This window comes from Dendrobates tinctorius, unplaced genomic scaffold (genome assembly GCF_039654945.1).
Source record: "Dendrobates tinctorius isolate UK_male_01 unplaced genomic scaffold, ASM3965494v1 ptg000105l, whole genome shotgun sequence".
NCBI lineage: Eukaryota > Metazoa > Chordata > Amphibia > Anura > Dendrobatidae > Dendrobates > Dendrobates tinctorius.
This window is the reverse complement of record NW_027361773.1, coordinates 9904158-9917713: the sequence shown is the minus strand read 5'-3', so window position 1 is coordinate 9917713 and position 13556 is coordinate 9904158. Positions and strand designations below refer to the sequence as shown.

At 41.8% G+C, this 13556-nt stretch overlaps 1 protein-coding gene across 1 annotated transcript in view; it reads right to left on the bottom strand.

Moving 5' to 3' along the window:
• Positions 1-466: 466 nt before the first annotated feature.
• PRKCQ (protein kinase C theta) overlaps positions 467-13556 on the bottom strand; it is a 233028-nt gene continuing 219938 nt past the window's right edge. The window contains exons 17-18 of the mRNA XM_073589040.1: positions 2270-2398; positions 467-837 (exon numbers count right to left, since the gene is read on the bottom strand). Of these exons, the coding sequence (XP_073445141.1) occupies positions 682-837; positions 2270-2398 (285 nt within the window). The 3' untranslated portion in view covers positions 467-681. The remainder of the gene's footprint in view (positions 838-2269; positions 2399-13556) is intronic.

Genomic DNA, 13556 nt, shown 5'->3' with positions numbered 1-13556 from the left:
CCCAACCATAAAGCAAACTCTACAAAGGAATGGTTCACAAATAAACATATCCAGGTGTCAGAATGGCCAAGTCAAAGTCCAGACCTGAAACCAATCGAGAATCTGTGGAAAGAGCTGAAAACTGCTGTTCACAAACGATGTCCATCAAACCTCACTGAGCTTGAGCTGTTTGCCAAGGAAGAATGGGCAAGAATTTCAGTCTCTCGATGTACAAAACTGATAGAGACATACCCCAAGCGACTTGCAGCTGTAATCACAGCAAAAGGTGGTGCAACAAAGTACTAAGTTAAAGGGGCAGAATAATATTGCACACCCCACTTTTTCAGTTTTTGAATTTACACAAAAATATAAAATAACCAATAAATCTCATTCAACTTCACAATTGTGTCCCACTTGTTGTTGATTCTTCACCAAAAATTAACAATTGGTATCTTTATGTTTGAAGCATGATATGTGGGAAAAGGTTGAAAAGTTCCAGGGGGCCAAATACTTTCGCAAAGCACTGTATATATTGGGATTTCTTTTCAGAGGCTAATAATGTTATGTGATACAGTGTCTTTCCACCAACGGTAAACTGAAGATGAAAATAGAATATAGGCATTGTCAGTTCATAATTTGCAGGCCAGAAATGTTTCATGCAATTTCAGATTAAATCTTTTTTTTGGATTCTAAGACATCATTTTAGCAGACAATTGACTCCATTTTTGGATTCACAAATGAAAAGTTATTAAACATATTCTGGTCCATGCTGTTAATCAGTGTCCTATCTGTACTTGATATTCTGGCTTTCTCGTTCAAAAATTCTTTGTCGAAATTGCTGCAATCATTCGCTGATTTCTAGGGGGCAAGAAAACATTGTGAATAAATAATTTTATCATTTATCCTTTAAAGAGAATGTGACATGAAAAAATTACCTGTTTAAATAAGGTTTTTTATAATAAATGCAAATATTCTTTTAATTTTGGTAAAAATTCCTAAATCTTGCAATTTTCACACTTAGCTGCTAGGCCTAAATCTGCACTCATTTATTTTTCCTACAGAAAAGCCACATAAACATTAGCAATAACAGACTGACTCATACCCTACCTGGTTGTATTATGTAATATGCCTACTCTGATTAAGGCACAGGTCAATATTGTCATGACTTGGTTTAGGGAATTGATCCAGTGACCTCTTGTTCCATGATCAGTTCTTTTGTCTACTGAACTATTAATATTTTCTTCCCTGTTCTTATGCTGAAGGTTCCTTTGGCTTTATTTTTACTTCTTAAGTTTGCCCCTCTTGAGTTGTTTCCCATTGTCCCGTTTTGGTTGATCTATAAAATTTGGGTTGGGCTATATATATTTTCTCTTCACTGCATTTCCTTGCTGGCTATACTTCTCAGTGGATTAGTGCTAAGGAGTTCCAGCTCTTCAGCAAAAGGATTTTCACTGCTAGGCAAACACCATTTGTATTTCTGCTGTGTGTTTGTTTGTCGGCCTTCTCAGCACCTTTCCCTTCTCCTCAGTTAGGTTGGTGGGAGATTATTCTTATTTCATTTATTTCTCTCCTTAGTCCTCCTTATTTCCCCTTTTTGCATGTGCTTTAAGTTTCCTTACTCTGGGTCCTCATATCCCTCTGCACACTTTTCCTCTCCTGGTTAGCTGTGCACAGCAGCCTCCCCTGTGGTTCCTCAGAAGGTACAAGAAACCCCTTGATGGCCTTTCAGGGAGCCAGGTCCAAGGTGGTGATTTCAGTTGTGCAGCTAGGGATTTTCTAGTCTATACAGGGTTCAGTATGGTGTGAGTGCAGCCTCCCTGTGTTGTAGGCTTTATTATTCTCTCTTCCAGTGTATGAGTGAGTTACCCGCTTAAAAATTATACCGGAGGAGAGGGATGATAAAGGATGGCATTGTAAATGTTGGATTATCTGATGTCTTGAGAGGTGTTTTATTCTATTGTTATCTTGTCTGTGATGATATTGAGACTTTTGAAAAGCGAAGTGTGAGTCTAAAATTAGACTTACTGACCAGTCTGAAAATTGCAAAAGCTCATTTTATTATATGGATTGTTATACAGAAAATTAAAAAATATATATAATTTAAAAAATAAGTAGTTTTCTGATGCCACACTCCATCTAATTATTCATTCTAAATAAAAATGACTAAAGATGAAGAAGAAAAAAGTGACCGATCACTATACATTATCATTACCGCTACAATTATTGACCTTATCTAGTGAGTTACAGGATCAATGATCAATGCATTATGGTATAAGTAGTCTTTCATTACCACTTTAGGTTTAAATGGAGGCTCAATTTCCCTCTTTTCCAGTCTTTCCCAGTCTATCAGTTGGAAGAAACAGTGCTGACGAATGTTGCCTTTGATTCCAAGTCTTCTTTCTGGTTCTCTGACAAAGAGCTGAAGATTGGAAATAAGATCAATATATGTATGGCAAGAGTATTCAAAGGTAATACTGGAAAAAAGTATTCCATATGCTGCAATAGTTATAAAAAAACAAACAATACTACTTACCCTCCCTGGGTCAAACACCAGCTTTCTGCCACTGCTCCAGTCTCTGTTGTTTGGCTGCAGTGGTGACATCATGTTGACAGCATTGCAGCCAATCACTAAGCTTAGTGACAGCAGATGACAAAGTTTTCCAAAAAAGGACAACCTCTTTAAGATAGTGGCTTTTTAATGAACAAATCTACCTTATTTATGACATTATTTTCCCTAGTGATACATTTTAAAGACACACATACGCACACATACACATACAGTACACACATGCGTGCACAGGCACACACATACGCACACACACTGCAGTTGCATCCTCCTCCTCCATTGACTCTTTTAACTCCGACAACTGTTTTGGTGACTGAAGATGTTTCTGATCATTGGCAAAACTACTGAAAATAGGAAAAATGGGGTTGCATGCTGCTGAATGTGAAGAAGACGTACTTTTTCCTAATGTAATAATGTACAAAGTTTCATGTATTTATATATAATATTCACAGAACTTTAATTTAAATCTAAAAAGAGGCTTCACTAATATGCATGAGCTAATAAATATTTCAGTAAGTGCCAGATAGCAGATCACCATAGTATTATATTCTGTTTTATAGTTTGTCAGGAGGAAACATTTATATCTCACCTCAAAAGTGTATTTTTGCATTTCTGAACAGCAAGCTAGAGGAAAAGGCTTCTTAGATGTCACAGACATACTTGAGTCAGACGTTCACTGCCTAAACCCTATTATTTTCTATCCCTCTTAGGATAGTAAATGAATAGTGGCTTTTAATTAGCTGTCTGGGGTTGCAGGGAATATATTCACTGTCAATTAATTATAAACCTGTCAGGACTAATATGCATTTCAGTGGTTTCAAAAGCAATATGTTCTGCTAAATTAATGCATTTTTCCAATTCTCATCTTTCTTGTAACTAAATGAACTGTCTCTTGTAGCAGTAAGAGGGTCTGTTTCATATCTTGAAGGCACTTTTGTAGTAATCTTGGTAGCACACAAGCCAATATTATCCCTTTGCAGGCTTGTACAGCAATAGTCACTGTAAAATCTGGTTACAACTGTATTTTCCAGAGAGTCTGATGCACTTCACATAGTATGGTTGAAAAAGACATACGGTATGTCCATCAAGTTCAATCAAGGGATGGTAAATGACAAAAGAATGGGATTATGGTTCATCCCTAATGCATGATCCAGTCTGTCCTAAAGAGAAAGTTTTTACCTCCTGCTCCTGAGTGTTGATCAACTGGATCAACATTCAGAAAAATAATTTTAAACATTTACTTAAGTATTAATTTTATTTTCATCCAAGAAAGCATATAAGCCTTTCCATACATACTATAGATCCCGGTGTGTCCAGCTCCTGAAGTAGGTTATTTCACAGATTAATAGTTTTCATGGTAAAGAAGATTTGTCATCTATGAAGATGGAACTTGTCTTTCACCAGGTGGAGGGAGTGACCCCTTGCCTTTTGAGCAGGCACCAGGAAAAGTGGCATCAATTGACCAAGAGTACAAATAGTATAATTGCGCAGCACGGATGCATGGGACAGGACCTGGGACAAGGTTTTGACCAGCATTTCTAACTGAAACATTGATCATTAAAGGGAATCTGTCACCCCATTTTTGCTCTATGAGCTGCAGCCACCGCCATCAGGGGCATATCTACAGCATTCTATAATGCTGTAGATATGCCCCCTATGCAACCTGAAAGATAAGAAAAACAAGTTAAGGCCCCTTTACACATAACGATGTCCCAGCGATCCCACCAACGATCTGACATGGATGGGATCGCTGGGACATCATTAGGCTGATCACTGGTGAGCTGTCACATAGACAGCCCCTCCAGCGATCAGGACCAGCGAGCAAACTGGTTTCCAATGTAAACAGCGGGTATCCAAGAGCCGCGCGGCTCTTGGATACTCGCTGTTTACATTGGAAACCAGCGTCCAGCATTGCTGATCGCTGGTCTCTCGCTGCCACATGCAGCGATGTGTGCTGGCCAGCGGGAGGCCAATGATCAAAAAACGGCCCAGGACGATGGAGCGCGATCAGCGATACCCGGCAGGGGGCCGGTCGCTGATCCCCGTCACACACAGTGATCTCGCTGGTGAGATCGCTGTGGTGTCACAAAATCAGCGATCTCGCTGGCGAGATCGCTGTGTGTGACGGCGCCCTTAGATTATACTCACCGGGGGTGTGGTCAGGAGCGGTGGGTGTCGCGGTCTGCTACGGTGCCTCTCATCTTCTAGCAATGCCGTCCTCCTCCTTACTTCTGCCACGGCTCCTTCACAGGCGTACTTTATCTGCCCTATTGACGTCAGAGTAAATTACTGCAGTGCACAGGCACCAGGAAAGGTCAGAGAGGTCCGGCGCATGCGCACTGCAGTACTTTACTCTGCCCTCAACAGGGCAGATAAAGTACGCCTGCGCAGGAGGCGCGACAGAAGTAAGAAGGAGATGGGAGGTGCCGGACTGGACCGTGACGCCCATTGGACCGGACCGGAACCCCGGGTGTGTATAATCTAAACTCATTTTTCTTATCTTTCAGGTTACATCAGGGCTTATCTACAGCATTACAGAATGCTGCAGATAAGCCCCTGATGGCGGTGGCCGCAGCTCATAGAGCAAAAATTGGGTGACAGATTCCCATTAACAGGTGGTTGAGTGACAGGTGTTGGTCTGGTGCTCTGAGAGATCTACCAAATTCAGGCAACACACATGAAGGAGAACAATTTGGAGTCCAAACATTTCCAAAAATTAGGGGCAGACCCATGGAAAAGTGGCATCAATTGACCCACAGTAGAAATATTAGAATGGCACAGCAGCAGTGAGCCAAGGTCCATGCAAGAGGTATCAGGGTCTGGGCCAGAATTTAGAGCTTTGAATTCAAGTTTCAATTAAGTTGAGATGGGTGAGGGAGCAATGTAAGCCTGCTTTGCTTGGAGCCCTGATACCTCATGCAACAGCTCAAACTGCTTTTTTGCTCAACCACACTCAGGTGACACAAATATCAGCTTGGTAGGCCACAAATGTTATAAAAATTGAAGGATAGTAACACAGGTACAGTAGTTGACTGATCAATTCACACGTCGTAGAAATTTTAGAATGGCATAGCAGTAGTCAGCCATAGGCCATCCACGAGGAATCAGGGTCTGGGCCAGCATTTATAGTTTTTAACTTTAAATTTAGACAAGGTGGGTGAGGGACCAGTGTAAACCTTCTTTGCTGGGAGCCCTGATACCTCATGCAACAGCTCAAAGTGGATTTCTGCTCAACCACAGTCAGGTGCTACAAACATCAGCTTTGTAGACTACTATTGGTAGAAAAATTTTAGGATAGTAACACAGGTAGCTGACTGATCAATTCACCCACAGTAGAAAATTTAGAATGGCACAGCACCAGTCCACCATGGGCCATGCATGAGGTATCAGGGTCTGGGCCAGCATTTAGGGCATTGAATTGAGGTTTCGAAGAAAAGGTGGGTGACAGAGCAGTGTAAACCTACTTTGCTGGGAGCCCTGATACCTCAGGCAACAGCTCAAACTGCTTTTTTGCTCAGCCACACTCAGGTGACACAAATATCAGCTTGGTAGACCACAAATGTTATAAAAATTTAAGGATAGTAACACAGGTAGTTGAATAAAAGTAAGTGTAAGCCTGATGGTCTGGGAGTCCTACTCCTACGGGCAACATACCAGATGGAAACCCAGTTGGAGTGAAAACATTTTAAAAAAATATTGCCACACACTACTAAAGTGGCATAAATTTCCAAGGAGTAGAAATAGTATAATGGGCCTCTGACACCCCTTCCACTACAGGTAACACATGAAATGGAGACCCAACTTGGAGTCTCCACATTTAAGAAAATATTGTCACACACCACTAAAGTGGCATCAATTTCCCCAGAGTAGAAATAGTGTAATGGGGCTCTGACACCCCTTCCATTACAGGCCACCAACCAGATGGAGACCCAACTTGGAATCTTCACATTTCAAAAAATTGTTTGCAATATCAGCAGAAGTAGCAACAGCAGGCACAGAAGCCACGACAAAGGTGTCACAGACTGCAATAACGCAAGAGCAATGCAACACACTAAAAACTTTCACCATCACCTAGTCTGCCCAGTCTGGGATTGGCGTGCAAAAGTCATTGGAGATACATGACTTGTTCATCTTGATGAAAGTTAGGCAGTCTACACTTTCAAGGGACAGCCAGATATGCTTACAGTTGTGCTCAAAAGTTTACATACCCTGGCAGAATTTTTGCTTCCAAGGCCTTTTTTCAGAGTATATGTGTAATGTCACATGTGACTGGATACACCGTCTCCAGCAGGGTGAATTTCTATAACACCCGTGAACCTGGATACACCGCCTCCAGCAGGGCGATTTTAAACAGAGTTAAGGGAAACACCGGGGAAACCATTACAATGGAGGGCCCTGCAATAGGGAACGGGGACGTGGAGACCTCCTGCACTCCCCTGAGCCAGTGTCCCTACACTCCTGATGATCCCTAGGCAGGTTCCGCACCTGGCGACGAGCTGGATACCTCGAATCCCTAGCCCGCCCTGCACCTATCCCTTTCTAGTGAACTGGACGGTGCAGAAACTAATCCCACCACTGCACTAATACACACACAAGGAAAGTAACAAACAGGGAAAACACCACTTAGCTTTGCTCTGTTGCTATTGCTCCCAGCAACAGAGTACAACACCAAAGTTCAGCTTCACCCCAGAAGCTCGACACCTGAATTCAGCTTCCGCCTGAAGCTATTACACCAGAGCTCCCATGAGCTGCCAGGAACTCCTCTCTGTATCTCCTTCCTTCACCAGACTTGGTTGGAAATGAGCAATATCACCAACAGTGAGTGAGACCACCTGTTACTCCTTTATAGATAGGAGCCAGGGTATCACACCTGCTTCATTATCACGTGCAATAACACTAGTGGCCACTGGGGGCAACTGAACTAAAGTAACCAGAGTGCAATGACCCTAACGGCCACCGAGGGGCAAAACTAGAACTAAAACAACCACAGTGTAATGACCCTAATGGCCACCGGGGACAAAACTAACTTTAAGCAAACAGCTTAAAGGAAAAAAAAAAGGTTACTTGTGCAAAATCTGTCATAATCCAACCTGGATCATGACAATATGAATGATAACACCAAAACCTTTTCTCCACTCATGGTTAATGGTTGGTTGAAGCCATTTATTGTCAAAGTACTGTTTTTTTCTCTTTTTAAATCATAATGACAACCCAAAACATTCAAATGTCACTGATCAAAAGTTTACATACCCTGGTGATTTTGGCTTGATAACATGCACAGAAGCTGACACAAATGGGTTTGAATGTCTACTAAAGGTAACATACTCACCTGTGACCTGTGACAAATGCCAGGAAAATTGTTTGGGATGCAAAGAAAACCTCACATATAACATCAGCTGATATACTGGACTCTCTGAAAACTAGTGGTATGGCTGTTTCAAGAAAAATGGGCTGCATGGTCTTGGGGAAAACCACTCTTAAGATTGTCTACAAGCGTGTTTCCATACTCCAGCATGTGCACGTCCCTTTCCATCTGGCAAAATTAACTCTTGCACTGTGGATCTAACAGAGTGGCAACCCAGTAGTTAGCATTATTTCTATTCCTAACAATATGGACATTATATTGCAGAAAGTGCAACAAGAAGGCGTTCATGTGTTGGGCGAAAGTTGAGATATTGGTTTCCTTTCCGCATCCTCCTCTGCTTCCACCTCTTCCTATGGGATCACCATCTCCTCCCGCTGACTATTCAAAGTGTGCTACAGCATATAGATGACCATAATAGTGAAGCTGATGACGGCATCATCAGCGCTAACCATATAGTAGCCATTTCAAAACTGTGTAGTGGTCTTTCATCATTGCTCATTTAGCGAGCATTATTTGCACAATGTCCGTACTACGTAGGCCCAGGTTATGCAAAAGGACATACTGCACCAGGGCTCGTTGCTGCTTACATAGTCACTGCAACATGGTTTCTGCACCCTGATTGGCTGCCAGAATGTACACACATTAAATTAACTTTAAAAAAAATAAAAATTACACTCCACCGCTCCTCTGACCTATACACACCCTCTCCCCTCATACAAACACATCCACCTCTCTCATCATGCAGCACCACTATCCTAGTCAAAGTCCTAAGAAAAGCATTAGTGGAATCGCCATCATTTACAGAACTATGACCGAATTTTGTCAACTTTGAGGAAAAATGCATGGGAATTCGAACACGAATCTGAAAGTGCTAGTGTATCTTTTCTATGAACCGCTATCCTGAACTGAACTGTATATTCAAATTGAGGTCACATTAACACTTTGAAAAGTGGTAGTAATAACTTGGCTCATCCTTCCACCCACTAAAAGAAACGATGTCCAAGGGTCTAAGGAGCATACCAGGCAGCAAACAAAGCAGGGCCCTATTACTATTTCATGTAAAATAACATAGTGTCTGTATTATATATCAATGCTTCCATGTTGTTCTGTTATGTATTTCCGTTCAAGGATCACACTCCTTGGATATCTCGAGGCTTGTTTATTACATGAGACTTGTGATACATTCCTCCATTACAAGATGTCTGCTAACAACAACTAACCAACAAGTTCTTACACTCTCTAGTACACACATCAAAGTAGTGAGACCCCCAGAGGCCACATCAACATATAACATATTGCTACATCCTTTCTCTTTTAACGGAAAGAACAATAAAATTAATAAATAATGTATACCATGGCCAAGTTAGAGCTATAACATAATAAGTCCAGTTAGATATAATCCTTGAGGTGCGCCGGCTTTCTGATAATTCTGCCAGCTCTAGTAACATAAGATGTGTCACTGCCTACATCTGGTAGTTCTTCTGATTCTGGTAATATGCCTTCTGATATTGTCTGTCTCTGGCCAGAATTCTCACCCTGATGGTCAGCTGTCACTGTTGGTACTTGACTTGTCTTGTACTTGCTGCCTCGTTGTCTTGAGTGTCAGGATACTGCTCAAAAGGCCATGAAAATGAATTATCTCTTTCTTGTGATTTCCTCAGATATCTCCGATTTCTCCTTAGTCTTCTTCCTTCCTCTGTTAGAATTTCATAGGACCGAAGTCTTAGTTTCTGGACAACTTTTGCCTTTTGCCAGTGTTTGTCAAACGTGCTGCTTGGCTGCAGCCGAATGCTGTCATTTCTCTGGAGCTCAGGCAGATCCTTTGCAGATTTATTGTAATGATTCTTCTGTAATTTAGCTTTGATGTTTCCCAGAAACTTTGGCTTTAACAGATGACTAGCAGTTGGTAAGTGTCTTTGTATGCCTACTCATGAGCCTCTGTGCCGGACTGCTGTCTAGGCCTTGAGTGGGTGTGTTTCTATGATCCAGTATAGACAGATATACATCATTACCTGCTTGTTTTGCTTTCTGCATGAGTCTTTTGGCTGTTTTTATTGCTGACTCTGCTTTCCCATTACTCTGAGGATATCTGGGAGAAGACGTCTGGTGTTCAAATTCCCATTTCTTGCTGAAGGTTTTGAACTCTTCTGAAGTAAACTGCACCGCATTGTCCGAGAAAACGACGTCTGGAATGCTCTACCTGGCAAAATGGGCCTTGAGTTTTTTAATCACTGTTCCCGCCTGTGTGTCCTGCAACAAATCAACCTCCCAGAAGTTAGAGAAATAGTCCACTGTAATCAGGTATTCTTTGTCTTTCCATGTGAACAAGTCCGTTCCTATTTTTGACCATGGCCTATGTGGAATTTCATGTGGTTACAATGTCTCCTTTGGTTGTTTATCACTGCAGGATGCACATATTTCACATTGTGCTATATAATTTTTAATGTGGTCATTCATACCTGGCCAATAAACAGATTCTCGCGCTCGACGTAGACATCCTTCAATGCCTAAGTGAGAAGAGTGCAATTTTTTCAGTATGTCTCTTCTGAGAACTTCTGGTATAACCGCCCTGTCTCCTTTAAAGATGATTCCTTGCTGCACTGACAATTCATCTCTTATGTGGAAGAATGGTGAAACTTCCCTTGGAGCATGTTGCTTGTATTTTGGCCAGCCCTGCAAGATGACAGTCTTTAAACTCTGGAGACTTTTATCCTTCTCTGTGAAAGTTTGGATTTTCTTCAACTTTTCTTTTGACACTGCAAGATAGTTACACATATTGATGGTTTCAATGTCTTTCTCCTCATCATTTGTGATAGGAAGGTAAGCTCTGCTTAGCGTATCTGCAATCAGTAAGTCTTTTCCTGGACAGTACCCGATGTCAAAATCATATTTCTGAAGTCGTAACAGCATGCGCTGTAGTCTCTTTGGGGCATTCAGTAGTGGTTTCTTTGTAATGCTCTCCAAAGGTTTGTGATCCGACTGTACTCTTACCCGTCGACCATAGGTGTATTGGTGAAACTTCTCCAACCCAAATACCACAGCCAGTAGTTCCTTCTCAATCTGAGCATATCCCTGTTCTGTTGTTGTAAGGGCTCTGCTTGCAAATGTGAGTGGCTGTTTGTTCTGCATTAATGTAGCTCCAAGGCCTTTTTCTGAAGCATCACATTGTACCACTACTTCTTGATCTGGATCAAAATACTTTAGGGTTGCTGCATCTGCAATAGCTTTCTTTACTGATTGAAAAGCAGTCTCCTGGATTTCCGTCCATTCCCAGAGCACATCTTTGAGGGTTAGCTGTCTCAGTGGCTCACACATGTCTGACAGATGACTGCAAAATTTGGAGAGATAATTTACCATGCCCAAAAATCGTTGTACTCCACAAACATCAGTAGGGGTAGGCAAATCTTGTATTGCTCTCACCTTTTCAGGATCCACTTTTACACCGTTTGAAGTCAGATGATGTCCAATATAGGCCACTTCTGTCATTTTCAGTTTGAATTTGTCCAAGTTCAGCTTTATGTGTTTTGCGCTGCATCTGTCCAAAAATTGTATCTTCTTCTGATTGTGATCCTTGATTGCAGATTCCATACCTTCACCTTCTCCCACTATTAGTATATCATCTGCTATTGTCTTCACTCCAGGAAGTCCTTCCAAAGCCTGCATTAATGTCTGCTGGAACACCTCTGGAGCAGGTTTTTAGTCCCATGGGCATCCTCAGCCATTTAAAACGTCCAAATGGTGAAGAAAATGTTGTCAATAAACTTGATTCTTCAGTCAGTGCCACATGCCAAAATCCATTTTTCACATCACATACAGAAAATATTTTAGCTTTTGATAGATCTGGTAGAACATCATCTAATGTCGGCATGGGGTAATGATTTCTTTTCAGCGCCTTGTTGAGTGGCTTAGGATCAATGCATATTCTTAACTTGTCAGATGTTTTCTGTGCTATGACCAAACTGCTGATCCAATCTGTGCTCTTATGGACTGGTGCTCTCATGCCTCTTCTCTGTAAATCTTGCAGATCTACTTTCAGTGGTTGCATTAAAGCTACAGTCACTCGCCTTGTAGGTAATCTGGTAGGCTGCACGGTGTTGTCAATTTCTAGCCTATATTTACCTTCAAAGCACCCATCACCTTCAAATAAATCAGCACACTTTGTTTTTATTTTCTGAATATCCAAGTTGTGCTCTGTATTTAGTTTGGGATTTGGTATATCCTGGGAGACTTCAACAGACATAATATTCTGTGGCTGTACTTTTATTAAGTCCATTGCCTGAACAGCTTTTACTCCCAATAATGGTACATGGTTACCACCACACAACACGGTAAATTCAACTCTATAACTCTTTCTGTTACATGGGTTCTGTATTTTGAGCTTACATGTCCCCATCGGTTTCAGAACACTTTTGTTGTACATCACCAGTACCTTGTCAGTTGGCTAAATAGAAACCTGTTTGTTCAGCAGAGCAGATGGAATTACATTGCAGCTTGCTCCACAATCCAGCTGAAATCTAATGGGCTTCTCATCCAACAAGAATGTTGCAAAAATCTGCTTGGCATCCTTGCCTAGTGACTGCCTGACTACATTGACTTTCTCTGCTGCAGGCTGCAGTTGTAGCCATGTAATGTCCTCTGCACTGCCAGTGTCTGGTGTCACAGTGTGGAGCTGTCTGTACTGTTTGCCTGTTCCTTGCCTGCAGACAGCTGAGAAATGATTCTTCTTTCCACACAATCTGCAGGTATCACCATATGCTGAACACTTGGTTTTGTCGCTCTCATGTCTTTCCCCACAATACTTGCAGTGGACAGTGCTTATAGGGGAGCTTGGTCTTGTCTTTCCTTTCATAGATACTGCATGTACCTTATCATCATTATCATTGGTGTCTGTCATCATCTTCAGGCTGTGTTTTGTCAGTTCAGCAGCCCTGCAGATTTGCATGCATTTCTCTAAATTCATGTCTTCCTCTCTCAGTAATCTTTCTTTGAGATGACTGTCTCTTATGCCACACACCATTCTGTCTTTGATCAGACTGTCCCTGATCTCTCCAAAACCACATGTTGTTGCCAGGCTCCTCAGCTCTGTCAGATATCTGTCCACATTTTCACCATCCTCCTGAAGTCTTGTGAAAAAGTTATATCTTTCCACTGTCTCATTCTTCTTTGGGTCACAGTGTTTATCAAATGCCTGCACAATATCTGCTAGAAGGAGGTTGTCTGTATGTGGGAGTAAGGTGTGGGCTAATTCTCTGCCATTTTCCCCAATAAGGTAATAAAACAGCTTCACTTTTCGTTTGTCATCAGTGGGGGCCACTGTGAGATCCACATACAGTGTAAACTCTTCCTTCCAATGTCTCCAAGTCTGGGACAAATTACATGAAGTCACATCCAGTCCCTGAGGGGGCTTCAGACCAGTCTCCATTTTGCAGTAATGTCAGGGAGTCTGTACTTACAGGTGCTGTGATTCTCTGTGATCCTCTGTACAGTCCCAGCCTCACACAAGCTCTGAGGATTTGCAGGTTCTATCCCACTGCTGCCACCATGTTCTGTTATGTATTTCCGGTCAAGGATCACACTCCTTGGATATCTCCAGGCTTGTTTATTACATGAGACTTGTGATACATTCCTCCATTACAAGATGTCTGC